This window comes from Callithrix jacchus, chromosome 7, assembly GCF_049354715.1.
Source record: "Callithrix jacchus isolate 240 chromosome 7, calJac240_pri, whole genome shotgun sequence".
Lineage (NCBI taxonomy): Eukaryota > Metazoa > Chordata > Mammalia > Primates > Cebidae > Callithrix > Callithrix jacchus.
Genome location: NC_133508.1, coordinates 130,062,508 through 130,078,392, shown reverse-complemented (window position 1 = coordinate 130,078,392; position 15,885 = coordinate 130,062,508). Strand labels below are relative to the sequence as shown.

The following is a 15,885-nucleotide window of genomic DNA, read 5'->3' as shown; positions in this document are numbered from 1 at the left end:
CAGTGACAAAATGCCTTCTCTTAAAAAGTAACTGTGGTAAGGGGGAGAAAGGGGTGGAAATACACAGAGTATAATTATACTTTGTAGAAGCCAATGGAGGTTTGGCATGATGAATATGTATTTTAATTTTATCCCTAACTTGTACAGTAGTATGTGCTGTAAAAGGTGACAAACAGACAAAGCTGGAGATAAAAAAGTCTATCAGTTGAGCCACAGATTTCCAGTGGGGGCAGAAATATGAAAAGCTAAAGGGGAATTTCTGAAAAAAGAGGAAATAGGAAAATAATACAGGGCAAAGACAGAAGTCTTAGAAGCTGATGATCAAAAGAATAGGGAGATTCAGCTAGTGAAGATACAGAATGTGCAAATACAGAATGAAAAGCATCTGCAAGGAAGGCCTAGAGCAGAAGTCAGAATTATGAGAAAACAAGATTTCAAAGGCAAAAACCACTTGTCTTGGTGTCTATAGTAACCAAAGATTTTTAAAGAAGCCAAAAGGGCCCTAACTGAGGAAGATTTTAGTTGTCCAGTTGACCAATGACTATAAGGAAGGTTAGATCTAGTTGTAGGGAATAGGGCATAATAAAAGAGAGGAGGGATGCAAGGTGAATGACAAAAGCAAATAATGTTTACTGCTACAACTTCCAGATTGATTGCCCAATATGAAACATGCAATATGCTACACTAAAATGTGTGCATTTTGTTTAATGAATTCAATTAAAGCACTATTTTCATGGGTCACTGAGTCTTGAAATAAAAGGTTCCCTACATCAGATCCAAAGTTAAAGAAGTTAAACTGCGTAAAAGGACTAGCAAACCTTTCAGTATTTTGTGGCACATGGATGCCTCTATTAAAATCAAACACTGGAGAGGTTTATTTTCGTATGGAATAATCATATTAAATTTTAATGGTAGACTTTATTATTTCATTTTCCATACGTTTTCAGTTCTTTGATATATATTTTAGATAAGATGTGGCAAAAATTTAATCTAAAAACAGGACTTAATGTGTCCTCAGTAAGCAGTGCTCATGATGATAATATCTTCAGTAAGCAAGATAATATCTTAGAAAGCAAGATTCTGAGATTACTGCTGAGCCTAGGCCTCTGACTTGTCAACCCCAAAAAGTTACTTCTCTCTTCAGTATAATGAATTGCAGAAGTACAGCAAGTTGTTTATAAGGATTTATTAGCAGGCATATGATATGGTGGGTAAGCAGAGATACTGATATTTTCTTTGCCAATGACCAAAATATTTACAAATTTCATAAAATGGAAAGAACTTTCTAAAAAATTAATAAGATCTGTTTTACAAATTACCAATTCAGCTGGAACACTGAATAGTAGAAATGACAAAAGATTTGTTCTTATGGTTAATAAAAAATTTATATTAGGGCATTCAAGTAAAGTTATTTTCTGTGTTCTGATTTAATGAATCATGTGAGTTGTAACTGGTTGGGTGACACAGATTCTGGCTCACTGAAGCCTACTCTAATGCTTCTCAGCACAGCCTTCCTTGGGACAGTAAAGCCAGAATAACATGTCAGGATGAAGTAATATCAAAGAAAGAGAAAGCAGAGCTGGAGAAGCTATGCGATTGATTCATAACACTTTTTGACTTGTGAGTGTCTGGTAAGTTTTCAATGTCATATGGGCTTCAATGACCTCTAACAGGCACCAAGCAGCAAGAGTAATGCAATAATGAATGATCCTCAAAAGAAGAATTTTATAATTCAAGCTGATAAACACTACACTTATTAAATTGTTTTAACCTTATTGATAAATAGACTTAGAAACCACTAATGGTTTCTTAAAAGCTGAATGAGTATTAAATGTTTTATGTATGGTTTCGTAGTAAGCATCTAGTTTAGTTCCTTTAAATCTGTCAGATTTTAAAAATATACATTAATTTGAAAATCTTTTTGATGCTAATAAGGTATATGTTGAAAAACAAAATAGTATTAGATTTGTAAAAATACAGATGTAAAATAAGGAAGCTCATTCAATGTTAATAAAATGGACTACTAAAAATGAAACTAAAAGACTATTCTGTATATACCCCAAATGGGGATGTTTGTCTCTTTCAAAGATAATAACAGGCTGGGTGTGGTGGCTCACGCCTATAATCTAAAAAGTAGAGGCAGGCGGATCTCTGAGTCCAGAAGTTCGAGACAAGCCTGGGCAATACAGCGAGTCACTGTCTCTATAAAAAAACACAAAAATTAGCCAGGCCTTGGGGGCAAGTGCCTGTAGTCCCAGCCACTTGAGAGGCTGAGATGGGAGAATAGCTTGAGCCTGGGATGCAGAAGTCGCAGTGAGCCAAGATCACGCCACTCCACTCCAGCATGGTCAACAGAGTGAGATCCTGCCTCAAAAAAAAAAAAAAAAAAGATGAAAACAAATAGTATTTGTAAAGAATAAGGTATTCAGAAAAAAAGATGGTAAAAAATATAAAGAGAATACTGCGAATATTCTTGCTGTCCTGATTTTGTAATAGTCAGGACAGGCTAAACATTCGCTATATTAAGACCATGTGTGTGTCCCCAAACCTAGTTCTTTCCCTAGGTTTGGGCTGGTGATAAAAAAGAGAGAGAGAGAGAGAGAGAGAGAGAGAGAGAGAGAGAGAAAGAAATTACCTATCACTTTATATAAAAATTGTTTTATTACATAGGAAAGGAAAATAAGGCACAAAATAGAGAAATGATGTTTTCCAAGGCAGTTTACAAAAATCAGTGGATCACTTTGTTTTTCCCTAATCAGTATTCTTCACATTCAGTATTTAGAGTTAAAATCTGAGAGTACTTACAATGACAGCAACACCATAGCAATTAAAGTCCATTCCGCAGGTTTGTGTATAATATTTCTGTTTGTTAACCTGAAATATAGATAAAATGTATCCAAGGAGTGTTACCTTTAAATAAATAAACGTTCTGTTTCTTTCTAGATAACATCAGATTTATAATAATGTACTAAAGAAGCACTATTTAAAAAAAAAATACTTGTTATATTTGATAGGAAAGGTCAATAGTATAATAATGTGGCTCAATAGTCACTATCTGATAATGGCCATCTCAAGAGCAAGTGTTCCAGCCCCACTTTTATATGATTTTGGTAATATTACTACTAGACAAGATGAGAATATCGGAACAACATGGGAAACTATATTGCTTAAAACACATACACCCCCAACACATATAATATTCTCTATGCTTTTCCCTAACCAAGCAATTTCTCTTCTCTTTTCTTTTCCTTTCATTTTTTTTCCTCCCTCTCGCTCTTTTTTTTTTTTTTTTTAAAGAAACAGGGTCTTGCTATGTTGCCTGGGCTGGGATGCAGTGGCTCTTCACAGGCACAATCAGTGCACTGTAGCCTTGAACTCCTGGGCTCAAGAGATCCTCCTGACTCAGCCTCTTGAGTAGCTGGATTACAGATACGTACTGCTGCGTTTGGCTTAAGGTAAGCAATTTCTGATTTTAATTTTACTTCATCTTCTGTACCCTTCCATCTGGTGCTAGGTTGGTAGCAGGCAATTAAGGGATGCTGTAATCCGTAATTTACAGAAAATAGAGTCGGCTTAAGAATAGGTCTTTATTAGTGCCGGGCACGGTGGCTCATGCCTGTAATCCCAGCACTTTGGGAGGCTGAGGCGGGTGGATCACAAAGTCAAGAGATCGAGACCATCCTGGTCAACATGGTGAAACCCTGTCTCTACTAAAAATACAAAAAAAGTTAGCTGGGCATGGTGGTGCGTGCCTGTAGTCCCAGCTACTCGGGAGGCTGAGGCAGGAGAATTGCCCGAACCCAGGAGGCAGAGGTTGCCGTGAGCCGAGATGGCGCCATTGCACTCCAGCCTGGGTAACAAGAGTGAAACTCTGTCTCAAAAAAAAAAAAAAAAAGAATAGGTCTTTATTAAAGAAAAGTTTAAAAAAAAAATTTTATCACTTAGTCATAAATGGCAACAAAAAACTCTATAGTCATCTTGGTTTCTCAGAAAGCATTTAGAAAGATCACTAAATTTAAAAATGATGTAAATCAATAAGAAAATGTCAGCCAAATAAATAAATTGGGCAAAGGATATGAACAGGGAATTTATATGGGAGGAAATTTGAAATGGCCAATAAACATTTGAAAAGGAACTCATTCTCACTAATAATTTGAGAAATTAATATAAAGACAATAATTCACTCCATCCACTTGGAAAAATGAAAGACTGACAATACCAAAGGTTGGCGAGGACTGTTGATGTGAGCAATTGAATGACCATTTGGCAATATCTAAGAAAGTCGAAAATGCATATAAACAGCCTAGCTATTTATATGCTTCTAGATACAAAGCCTAAAAAATACTTTCACTTATACATAAATAAATGTGTATGAAGGTTGTTAATGCAACTCTGCTTGTAATAGAAAAAGAAACTGTGGCATATTTATAAAATATTAAATAGCTGTTCAAATGAATAAACTAGATGTACACATTTTGCTTATAATTTTGAATGAAAGCAAACATGGTATGACTTTTTTTTTTTTTTTTTAACAGAGTCTTGCTCTATCGCCCAGGCTGGAGTGCAGTGGCATACTCTTGGCTCACTGCAACCTCCACCTTCCAGGTTCAAGCAATTCTGCCTCAGCCTCCCTTGTAAACCCAAGTAGCTGCCACCATGCCTAATTTTTGTATTTTTGTAGAGGTGGGGTTTCACTATGTTGCCCACGTCAGTCTCTAATTCCTGGCCTTAAGTAATCCACCCTCCCAAAGTGCTGGGATTACAGGCATGAACCACCATGCCCAGTCGGTATGGCATTATTTATATAAATCAAGAACAACTAAATACTAAATATTGTTTATGGCAGTAAATGTATAAAAACAAAGACTAGAAGGATATACATCTACTTCATAGTACCAATGCTTCTGGGGAGGAACGGAAAATGGACTGGGAAAGGGAACAAAGGGGACTGACTTCACGCCCTCCTCCTTCTCCTTTGCATCAGCTATTCTGTCCATCTGAAACAATCTTCTGCCAGGTAAGTTTCCTTATGTCATCTTTGCAATAAGGCCTGTCTGGACAACAGTATTAAAAAGTACAACTTGCCCTCTACCTCCCAAACCCAATACTTGTGACCTCCTTATTCTGCTATATGTTTTTCTTTTTTTTTCATACCACTTATTGCCTTCTAAAATATAATTACTGTTTATTTTCTGTTTTCTCTTGACAGAGGCCAAGAGTCTTTGTGTACTTAACTATTTATTCCAAGTTTCCAGAACAAGTGGCTGGCAGTCAGTAGGCATTCAAATAATACTTTTTGAATAAATAAATCTATAATGTTTTATTTTATTTAAAAATATATATTGGAATCAAATTTTAGAAAATATTAAAGTCTATTAATTCTGAGTGAAGAATGAATATTGTTACATTAATCTGAATTTTTCCTATTCTCCAAAATTAAAAAAAGCCTAGATAATATAAAAATGAAGTACAGTGTATGATGGTTACAGTCTGAGAGACAGGGGTTTAATACCCAGATCTGTTCTCAGTAGTGTTTTATTTTAGACATGATGTTTGATGATTATGAAACTTAATTTTGTAAAATAAGTATAATAATATCACCTCATAAAGTTCTTGTGAGGATTAACTGCATAAAAGACAGCCATACTGCCAAATCCAACGGACATTTCCATTTCTCAACCCTCATCTTAATCTGTCCATCATTTGACAATCACTCCCTTCTCCAGGAAACATTTTCTTCACCTGGTTTTTACTTGCCTGGTTCCCTCATCTTACATGAGCACTCTCCTTAGACCTTTTAATATTAAGGCCTCTGGCCTTAGGTCTCTTCTCTCCTGTATAAACAAACACTCTTATCCAATCTTATGACTTTAAAATTAGGAACTATGACTGACAACTTCAAATTTATTACCTCTAGCCTAGACCTCCTCCTTGAATTCCAGATTTCTTTATCTACTGGTCCACTTGACACTTCTACTTGGATGTCTAACAGGCATCTCAAAATTTTGTAGAGGCAAAATTGGGCTTTTCATCTTTCCCCCAAAACTAGGCAGGACCTGTGGACATTCCCATCTCAGTAAATGGCTTACCTTATCCTTCTAGAATCCATTTGCTCAGGCCACAAATCTTGTGATTAAACTTGACTCTCTAACATCCTATGTCCAGCCAGTCACCAAATCTGATTCTACCTTTGAAATTGGATCTGATCACTTCTTATTACCTCCACTACTTTCTCTTCAGCCATACCATTTCTTACCTAGATTATGAAAATAGCCCTGGCAATTAATAGCTGTATTGGTCTCTCTGCCTCTGACCATCTGTTGTAATTATCAACTGGGCAGCCAAAATGATGCTGTTAAAAATGTGTGTTAGACCATGTCATTCCTCTGTTCAGAACCTACCAATTGCCCTCCATCTCACTCAGAGTAAAGGTCAATGAATGATCACAGATATAAGGCCCATACAGTCTGTACTATACCCAACCCCAATCCCATCCTTTTCTGACCACATCTGTCTCCACTTTTGCTTCTGCTCATTCATTTCTCTAGTCTCACCAGCAACCTAAACTTCTGTGAATATACCAGGCCTGCTCCTGCTTTAGAGTCTTTGCACCTGCTATTCCCTGTCTGCTATAGTTTCATGGACAGCAACACAGCTTGCTCCCTCACCTCCTTTTAGGTTTTTACACAAATGGTGTCTTCTCAATGAGGTCTTCCCTAACCAGCCTATTTAAAAGTGCAACTTTTTTCCTCCTTAGTACCATCCAATTTCCCTGCCTCTGGGGTGAGAAGAAGAAGAATGGACAGAGAAAAGGAGAAGGGCATATTTATGTATTCCCTCTATCAGAATGTAAGTTCCATGAGTGTAGGGATGTGTCTTGTTTTGTTCACTGATGTACCTCTAGCAAATAAAACAGTATCTAGCATATAGCCAAAGGAGCTAGCTCAAAGAAGGATAAGTATATAAAAATAAAGTGTCAAAAATATAGAATTCCCTTTTCTGGCCGGGCACAGTGGCTCACATGTGTAATCCTAGCACTTTGGGAGGTTGAGGTGGGCGGATCACAAGGTCAGGAGTTCAAGACCAGCTTGGTCAAAATGGTGAAATCCCGTCTTTACTAAAAATATAAAAAAATAGCTGGGTGTGGTAGCACATGCCTGTAATCCCAGCTACTCAGGAGCCTGAGGCAGGAGAATCGTTGGAACCCAGGAGATGGAGGTTGCAGTAAGGTGAGATCCCGCCACTGCACTCCTGCCTGGGTGACAGAGCAAGACTCCATCTCAAAAAAAAAGTATTTCCTTTTTATTACACTCAAATTTAGAGTTAAGACAGATTTAAGATTTCATAATTCACTTATATATTCACCAAAAATGTTATTTAGAGTGCCTGCTGTATTATCACTGTTCCAGGCACTGGAGAGAACACAAGTAAGGTTTTGCTTTCACTTCAAAGTACTTCTAGTAGCAGACTAGCAAAATTTTACCTGTTTTCATATTCTTCCTATTGCTGAGCCAAAATAATTTCCAGTACAGATGCTAGCTGAATATATTTACTATTGTTTGAGTGACAATTCAAAAGGGAAACAGTAATATTTGATAGAAAACATTTAAAAAGCAGAGATTTTTCAGACCAGTCATGGTGGCTCATGCCTGTAATCCCAGCACTTTGGGAGGTGGATCGCTTGAGCTCAGGAGTTCGAGACCAGCCTGGGCAACATGGTGAAACCTCATCTCTACAAAAAATACAAAAATTGGCTGGGCATGATGGTATGCACCTGTAGTCTCAGCTACTCAGGAAGCTAAGGTAGGAGGATTGCTTGAGCCTGGGAGGCAGAGGTTTCAGTGAGTTGAGATCACAACACTGCAGTCCAGCTTGGGTGACAGAGTAAGAGACTCTGTCTCAAAATAAACATAAATAAAAAGCAGATATTTTCAAAACGTAGTTTGAAATTCATATAGATTGAAATACCTTGATTCATCACTGATGAAATTTAAAATAGATTTTCCGTCAAAATATAATTTTAATTCAAATCTAATTTAGAAAAATATGTTGATTCAACAGTGAATCATTATCAAGCAGATTCTGATGGAACCTGCTTTACACTATGACAGGTAAACCAATGTAACATTCTAGATAGCAGATTTGTAATGCAATTCAGTGGAAAGGACAGCTCTATTCACTGGGGAAATTCTACAGAGAGCCAAAAAAAGCTGCTTTATGTTTAGGTCCCAAAATAGGCTCTCAACTCTGGCTACACATTGGAATCATCTAGGGGGTTTTTAGAAAATACTAATATCTGAGCCCAACCCTAGCCAAATGAAACTCAATCTCTAGGGTGGAGCCAGACATCTATAGTTGTTAAAATCTCCCCAGGTAATTCTGATGCACAACTGGCTTGAGAATCACTGTTCTACAAGTTCCTATTATTGACTGTCATTTCAGAGAGAAAGATATGGTAAAGTCAACTCTTTCCCACTATCAGTATTGACTGAAAAGATTTCTCAGCAGTAGTTACTGTCATCAATATGGCATTCTCCCAGAGGCTTCACCTGGCAGCCCTAGCCTACAAACGGTCACAGACCTGCCAACATTGTCCAGAATCTGGAATCTGAAGACTCCATCCAAATCAGCTATCTTATCAGAGACATTCTGTATTCTAAGCAACTGACATTTTTCTGAAGGACAGTGAAGCCAATTTAAGCAATTTTTGTCAAAGCTATAAACTTTGACTTACAGGTACTAAAGAATATAGATTTTCAAAAATAATCAACACCAAGGTTTTCGGAACAGAATTTTATAACACTGCCTACCAAAATAATGCATACTTTTTGGGCTTACTTTCCCAAAACTTTTTATTAAATTTCAAACATATAAAAGTAGAGAGAATATAAAATAAATTCCTATGTACATATCACAACTTTTACAATTACCAACTCCTGGTTAACCATGTTTCATCTATACAACCCCATATTCAACACCACTGCTAATCTAGATAATTTTGAAGCAAATCTCAGATGTCATATAATCAAGTCTTTAAATAATGCACAAAGTAACTGGAAGGAACTTAAAGTCACAACACAGGAATGACAGAAAAAAGTGATAATAGTTTATAAATATAAGAGGAAAAGGACATTTGAATTGTCTCCTTATATCTGCAGTGCTGGGATTACAGGCATGGGCCAATGTGCCTGGCTGTATTTTTCATTATTAATAATAATATTTTAAGAAACACGAATTAGTCACTACTTAACAATTCTTTTTTTTTTTTTTTTTGAGTCAGAGCCTCATTCTGTTGCCCAGGCTCGAGTGCAGTGGTGTGATCTCGGCTCACTGCAACCTCTGCCTCCCAGGTTCAAGCCATTCTCCTGCCTCAGCCTCCTGAGTAGCTGGGACTACAGGTGTGTGCCACCACGCCTGGCTAATTTTTTGTATTTTTTAGTAGAGATGGGGTTTCATCATGTTAGCTAGGATGGTCTCGATCTCCTGACCTTGTGATCTGCCTTCCTTGGCCTTCTAAAGTGCTGGGATTACAGGCATGAGCCACCGTGCCCAGCCACTGCTTAACAATTCTATGGTGAAAAAATAAAGAGGTCCTTAGATGTAGGAGAAAAAAACCAACTGTGAAGATTCACTACAATAGAAAAATGTCACAATTATCTGTCTCCATTCAGTAAAAGTTCTAAAATTATTGACTGGCTGCCAGAAGGGAGCAAGCAGGAAAACCAAAGGACTGGGAAGGTCAGTGAGGTATCAGTCCCTAAATTATTATTATTATTTTACATTATGCCCTAGAGCAGTAGATTTTCAGCTTTGACTACCCATTAAAATCACTTGGAGAGCATTAAAATCTTGTCCCTTGAATGCCATATGCCAGACCAATTAAATCAGAACCCTTGGGGGATGGGAAGGTGGGGAGAGTAGGACCCAGGTGGCAATTTTTAAGGCTTCCCAGGGGATTCCAGTCAGCATCTAAATTTGATCAAATCTCACTAATCAGAAGTATCTGGGGTAGCCCAACATTTTTTTCCTAAAGTTTCTAGTAAGTTTTGAGAACCTCAGAATAGTTTTTAAAATAGACATCAAATTAGATCTATAGAAAAAAATTCTTCTACAAAATACAGACAAGTAAACTAAATTGCTAGTTGATCTATTCTACATAAGCTAGGTAAAAAAAGTGTAGTTGAAGACCAGAGGGCTTATTCTAATCTTTTCTGATATGTACAGAGTAACTTTATCAGTTTGCTCAGAATGGTGATTAAGTGTTGTCTGCAGGAAGTTGACCAAACACCACATGTTCTCACTCATAAGTGGGTGTTGAACAATGAGTACACATGGACACAGGGAGGGTAACATCACACACTGGGGCCTGTCTGCGGGTCAAGGGTGGGGCTAAGGGAGGGAGATAGCAGGGGGTGGGTAGATTAGGGAGGTATAACATTAGGAGAAATACCTAATGTAGATGACAGGGGGAGGGATGCAGCAAACCACCAAGGCAAGTGTATCCTATGTAACCTGTACCTTCTGCACATGTACCCCAAAACTTAAAGTATAATAATAATAATAAAAGAAAATCAATGAAATGGTCAGAAGCTGTGGCTCTTGCCTGTGCCGGTAATCCCAGCACTTTGAGAGACAGCAGGATCCCCTGAGGCCAGGAGTTCAAGACCAACCTGGGCAAAATAGTGAGACTGCCCCCTAACTCAACAGAAAACTTAACAAAAAAATTAGCTAGGCTGCTGCTTGAGCCCAGAAGTTAAGGAGGCAGTGAACCACAATCACATTACTGTACTTTAGCCTGGACAACTGAACAAGACCCTGTCTCTTAAAAAAAAAAAAAAAAAAAAAAGATCAGTCTCTGCCTGATCCGACCTTCATCTTCCCTCACTCAACTTTATGTTAGTATGATGATATTTACTCCCTGATAAATCCTGAACAAATCCTAAACTTCAGTGTTTCCATATCGTGTGTATCTATTTAAACTTTATCATCAGTGTAGACAGTTGTTAAACACTTTTTAACTCTTTCTGGATGCATGATTCTGTGATAGGTATAGAATAGGGTACCTAAAAAATGTCTCTGGTCATTACTAACAGGGCACACTGCATACAGACAAGTTCAGCTTTGGATTTGTTATTTTGCTCAAACCCTCTTTTGACAAAGGCCAAGGCCAATCTGAGGATTGACATCCCTGAACTTGTGTGTGATCAATAATCTTCCAATTGCATAGTTTCCATGATACCTAATGGGAGTAAAAATCTTAGTAATTACAACCATCATGCCATTCAGTTTATCATTACCTAAACATTCACTTTCAAATATAAACATCCTAGATAAAATGAAGTGAAAAGGTCTGTATGTGTTTGTTTTATCAGCCAACTAAAGAATAAAATACCACAATAATTAATGATGCTTGTGAAAGCCTAATTTTAAGTGTAAAACAATCAGTAATAACTTTCAATTATTTAGGAAAATAGATTGATAGTACAAATATTGAATACTAAATAGACTACTTTCTCAAGAACATGTCTTGGGAATAGGTTAAAAAAATTTTAAATAATCTAAAACAGAAAAATAGACATTAGATTTTATTATAACTCAAACTTCGTGAAACATATTACCTACTAGTAGTCACAACATTAAAGAAAATAACCTTAAAGACCTATATGTAAATTTCTGTTGGGGAATTCTTCACATCTGTGATGATGAATGAAAATCAATGTCCCCTCAAACTATCATGAGTTGGAAAAATTACTAAATTTTATAAACAACAGATATGTAATAATCCAAATATAATATCTAATCAAGATATTAAAAAGTGTTAAAACTTAGAAAAAACTGAACTAGTATCCCAAGTACATTTTGTTTAGTCAAAGTTCACTATAGAAGTCTCTAAAAGAATGTTTTACAACATCTATAGTTTTGATTCTATGAAGATTTGATAGTTTAATGTAAATTATTACAAATTATCCTTTTTAGCAAATAAAGACAGTTCTTTGAAGACAGAATTTTTGAGGTTTGCCTTAAACTATGAATTCTGTGTACAAAGCTCTTTCTAGTAAAAATCTTATTGAAAACCTTTTTCCTGAATTACTTTTGGTGTACAGAAAGGTTAGTAGTGTTTTTAAATGTGCCAGTTTAAAATGATTGTCTATTAGGTGTTACCAATGTAGAGTATGTGACTGCAAGAGAAATCTCACAGCTGACAGTGTCAAGAAACTGTTCCGGTACTGTAATTTTACACTTTTAAAATCTGACTGCTACTGTTGACAGCAATAAACTATAATAATAAATATATATGATAAATTTATTAGATGAAATAGTTCATCTACCCTATAAGTTTATTCTGCGTCAGTGCAACATTAGCCACAGGCAAATGTTGATTTTAATATCTGGTCACTGGCATTTGGCCAAAATGTATATTTGGTACACTTCTACTAATAAGGCATTTAAAGGCTTATTGCTATACTTCTTGGTAGAGAGAACCTAGTCTTAGCCTGATTCAGTATTTTTATCTTGATAGTTTTAGGAAAAATCATAACAGTTTCACTCACAATTGATATCAATTCTCTGTTCTCCCTTCCTTTACAGTTCTTAGCACTTTAAGTCTGTTCTGTGTTATTCAATATTAAATTATCCACTGTCTTGTACTGTTCACTGTACTCATGTGATCTTCACACAGGAGAGTTCTTCCTTAGGGTGGCATTATGCTTCTTTTACATTGCCCATAGTGCCTAGCACAGTGTGGGTCATCCAATATATATTTACTATTTCACTTAAACCCCATGGCTTTGTGTCAAAGATGGAAGTTTCCTTCTCAATTTAGGCTTTTTCATAAATAAACTATCCAAAGTGAAATATATAATGGGTTGAGCAAGTAAAGGCTGTATTCAATAGAAGAGAGAAATAATGTTGTTTAGTGGAGGAGAAAATAGAATACTGTATTTAGATCTGTGACACTGAAAGTAGGTCACTTATGTTCTTTGTGTCTTAGTCTACCTATGGATTCTGCAAGGCAATAAATAAAGTCAAAATAATTAAGAAGGAAAACTGTAATATTAACACTAACCTGAAAGTTCGAACAAGATTTTTAAGTTGTGTGTAAATATCTCCCAACGTAATCTCAAGAGGACCCAGAAGTCCAGGCAATCTGAAAATAAAAATATTACGTTTATTTTTAAACAAACTTAATTATATGGAAACACTTTTTGGGTTATGCCTAGATCTGGATTTTCCATAGGTAATAATGGCACTTATGTGGAAGCAGTCATATTTAAAAGTTAACCTAGGTCATGACTGGTGAGAACTCATAAGGAAACATTCATAGTAACCCCACATTCCACTTTGTAGTCTGTTACTGAGTGTGAAGCACTGAAATACAAAATCATTTTGGCAGCTATTTAAATTCCTGTCCCTAGTTTTACTTACCTGTTTATTTTCAAATATTAGACCAAGATGGAAAAAACACAACTCTCCCTAAAATGGTCTAATCTGAGAGTTTATTTTTCCTTACTAAATCCTCATGGTGGGAGTGAAAATTAGTACCTTTTTAGGGAGCAATTTGACAGTATATATTAACAGTTTAACTGTGTTTGACTCAATAGTTTTACTATAAAAAAATTTAATCTAAGGAAATAATCAGATAAACATAAAAAATATGCTTGGTGCAGAAAGTTTTAGAGTGAAAAATTGGAAACAAATATTTATCAATAGGTGATTGGTTAGATAAATTATGATATACTCACTTAATATAATAAGACATTTAAAATAATGTGAATCTATATATTTTTTTGAGACAGAATTTTGCTCTTGTTACCCAGGCTGGAGTGCAATGGCGCAATCTTGGCTCACCGCAACCTCCACCTCCTGGGTTCAAGCAATTCTCCTGCCTCAGCCTCCCAAGTAGCTGGGACTACAGGTGTGCGCCACCATGCCCAGCTAATTTTTGTATTTTTAGTAGAGATGGGGTTTCACCATGTTGACCAGGATGGTCTCGATCTCTTGACCTTGTGATCTACCCGCCTCGGCCTTCCAAAGTGCTGGGATTATAGGCGTGAGCCACCGTGCCCGGCCTCTATGTTTTTTAATATAAAAAGATATTCATGATCGATGTGAAGTGAAAAATGTGTACATAATATTGTCCTATTTTTATAAAAACATATATTATATAATACTATTGTACTTCATATACATTACATATCAAACATATTTCATTCCTTCTAGGTGTATCCACAGAGAGAACCAAATAGAATGAATATACATATGCCATATATATGTCTGGGATATACATCAAAATATTAATAGTCATTGTTGAGTGGTGGGATTACAGGTAAATTTTACTTCCTTCTTTAAACCATTTTGTATTGCCTCATCTTCTAAAGTATGTGTTTTTTTTTAAACTTCTTTTTAAGATCAGTGTGACAGTATAAAAAGCTTCTTATTATGGAAGTTTCACACATGTTCCAAAATAGAAAGAATAGTAATTATCCCATATATATTTCTAGATTCAATTTATTAATTTTTGCTACATTTGCTTCATTTTTCATTCCCTCCAGCACCCAGGCTGGAGTGCAGTGGCATAATCCAAATGTCAGGCAATAACAAATGCTGGTGAGAAATGTGGAGAAAAGGGAGCCCTAATACAGTGTTGGTAGGAATATAAATTAGAAAAACCACTATGGAAAACAGTTTAATCATGAGCATAATCATAGCTTACTGCAGACTCAAACTCTTGGGCTCAAGCGATCCTCCATCTCAGCCTCCTGAGTAGTAGCCCCACAACACCTGATTAATTATAATTATTTTTTTTAGAGATGGGGTCATACCATGTTTCCTAGGCTGGTCTTGAACTTCTGGCTTCAAGTGATCCCCCTGCCTCAGCCTCCCAAAGTTCTTGGATAGCAGGTATGAGCCACCACATCTGGCCATTTTTTTTTTTAATTTTGTAGTAATATTTTAAAGTAAATCTCTGTCATCATGTCATTTGACCACTAACCATTTCCATTTTTATCTCTAAATACAAAGGTACTTTCTTATATAATCACAATAAAATCATCATACCCAACCAAATTAACAATTCCTTAATGTCATCTAATATCCAGTACAGATATAATTTCCTCTGATATTCTAAAATAAAGACTTTTTACAACTGGTTGGTTCAAATATAAAATCCAAAAAGGTCTAACTTTGATAATGAGAAAAAAACCCAACACCTTTCATAAACAACAAAAAACTCCTATACCATAATTGGTTTTGTCTTCACTCTTCTTTGTGCCTTGGTTAATGTGAAATGTTTTCCTTATTTTCAAACTGCTACAAAATAAAACTTCATATTCACAACCCTTAAACAACAACTGATACACTTTTCCATGTTTTCTGCTAAAATAAGAAAATGCAGATTGAAAAATTCAATACAGCCCTTATACCTCTGGAAAAAAAATCTTCAATTTCCTTTAGAAAGAAAAACCAAGATAGCAATTTTTAAATGTCATTTAGGACTGGGCTAATTACAAGAACAATAATTTCCACCATGTGAAGTTCAAAGCTAAAGTGCAACATTGAGTTGAACAAAAACTCAAGTTGCTGAGTGTGAAATTGTTCCAAGAATATACATGCAGAGTGAGTTAACATACCCTTAAAACTTTGTAATAACATTCATATGTGAAACTGCTGTGACACATTTACTGCAAATCAGTATTTAAATGGGTCTAGCTTTGATATTTTTCCCCTGACTTCACTGATTAAGCGGGAGTAAGGTAGTTTGGTCTTCTATACCCACAATCTCAACCTTCCTCTTTATGATGTGCCTGTCTTCTACACAAAAATTTCTATTTCTTGGATAGGATATCTTAAAAATTCAAATTTCTCAAGTGAAGAAATCCACGTAAA

At 35.9% G+C, this 15,885-nt stretch overlaps 1 protein-coding gene, 1 long non-coding RNA gene and 1 other non-coding gene across 9 annotated transcripts in view; 2 read left to right on the top strand and 1 right to left on the bottom strand.

Moving 5' to 3' along the window:
* Positions 1 to 15,885, bottom strand: part of RPAP2 (RNA polymerase II associated protein 2) — a 152,794-nt gene that overhangs the window by 103,264 nt on the left and 33,645 nt on the right. For all 7 annotated transcript variants that reach the window (XR_013520264.1, XR_013520263.1, XR_013520265.1 and 4 more), the window contains 2 exons: positions 13,067 to 13,147; positions 2,806 to 2,874 (listed from right to left, as the gene is read on the bottom strand). Coding sequence is in view for 4 of the 7 variants with exons in the window: in XM_009001695.5 (XP_008999943.1) it covers positions 2,806 to 2,874; positions 13,067 to 13,147 (150 nt within the window). In the remaining 3 variants the exon portion in view is untranslated. The remainder of the gene's footprint in view (positions 1 to 2,805; positions 2,875 to 13,066; positions 13,148 to 15,885) is intronic.
* LOC118143454 (small nucleolar RNA SNORA72) lies at positions 2,462 to 2,583 on the top strand. Its single transcript, XR_004727666.1, has one exon. It is a non-coding gene; the product is annotated as a small nucleolar RNA SNORA72 (small nucleolar RNA).
* Positions 4,880 to 14,326, top strand: LOC118143028 (uncharacterized). The gene is made up of 3 exons (XR_004727071.3): positions 4,880 to 5,017; positions 6,758 to 6,849; positions 14,221 to 14,326. It is a non-coding gene; the product is annotated as an uncharacterized LOC118143028 (long non-coding RNA).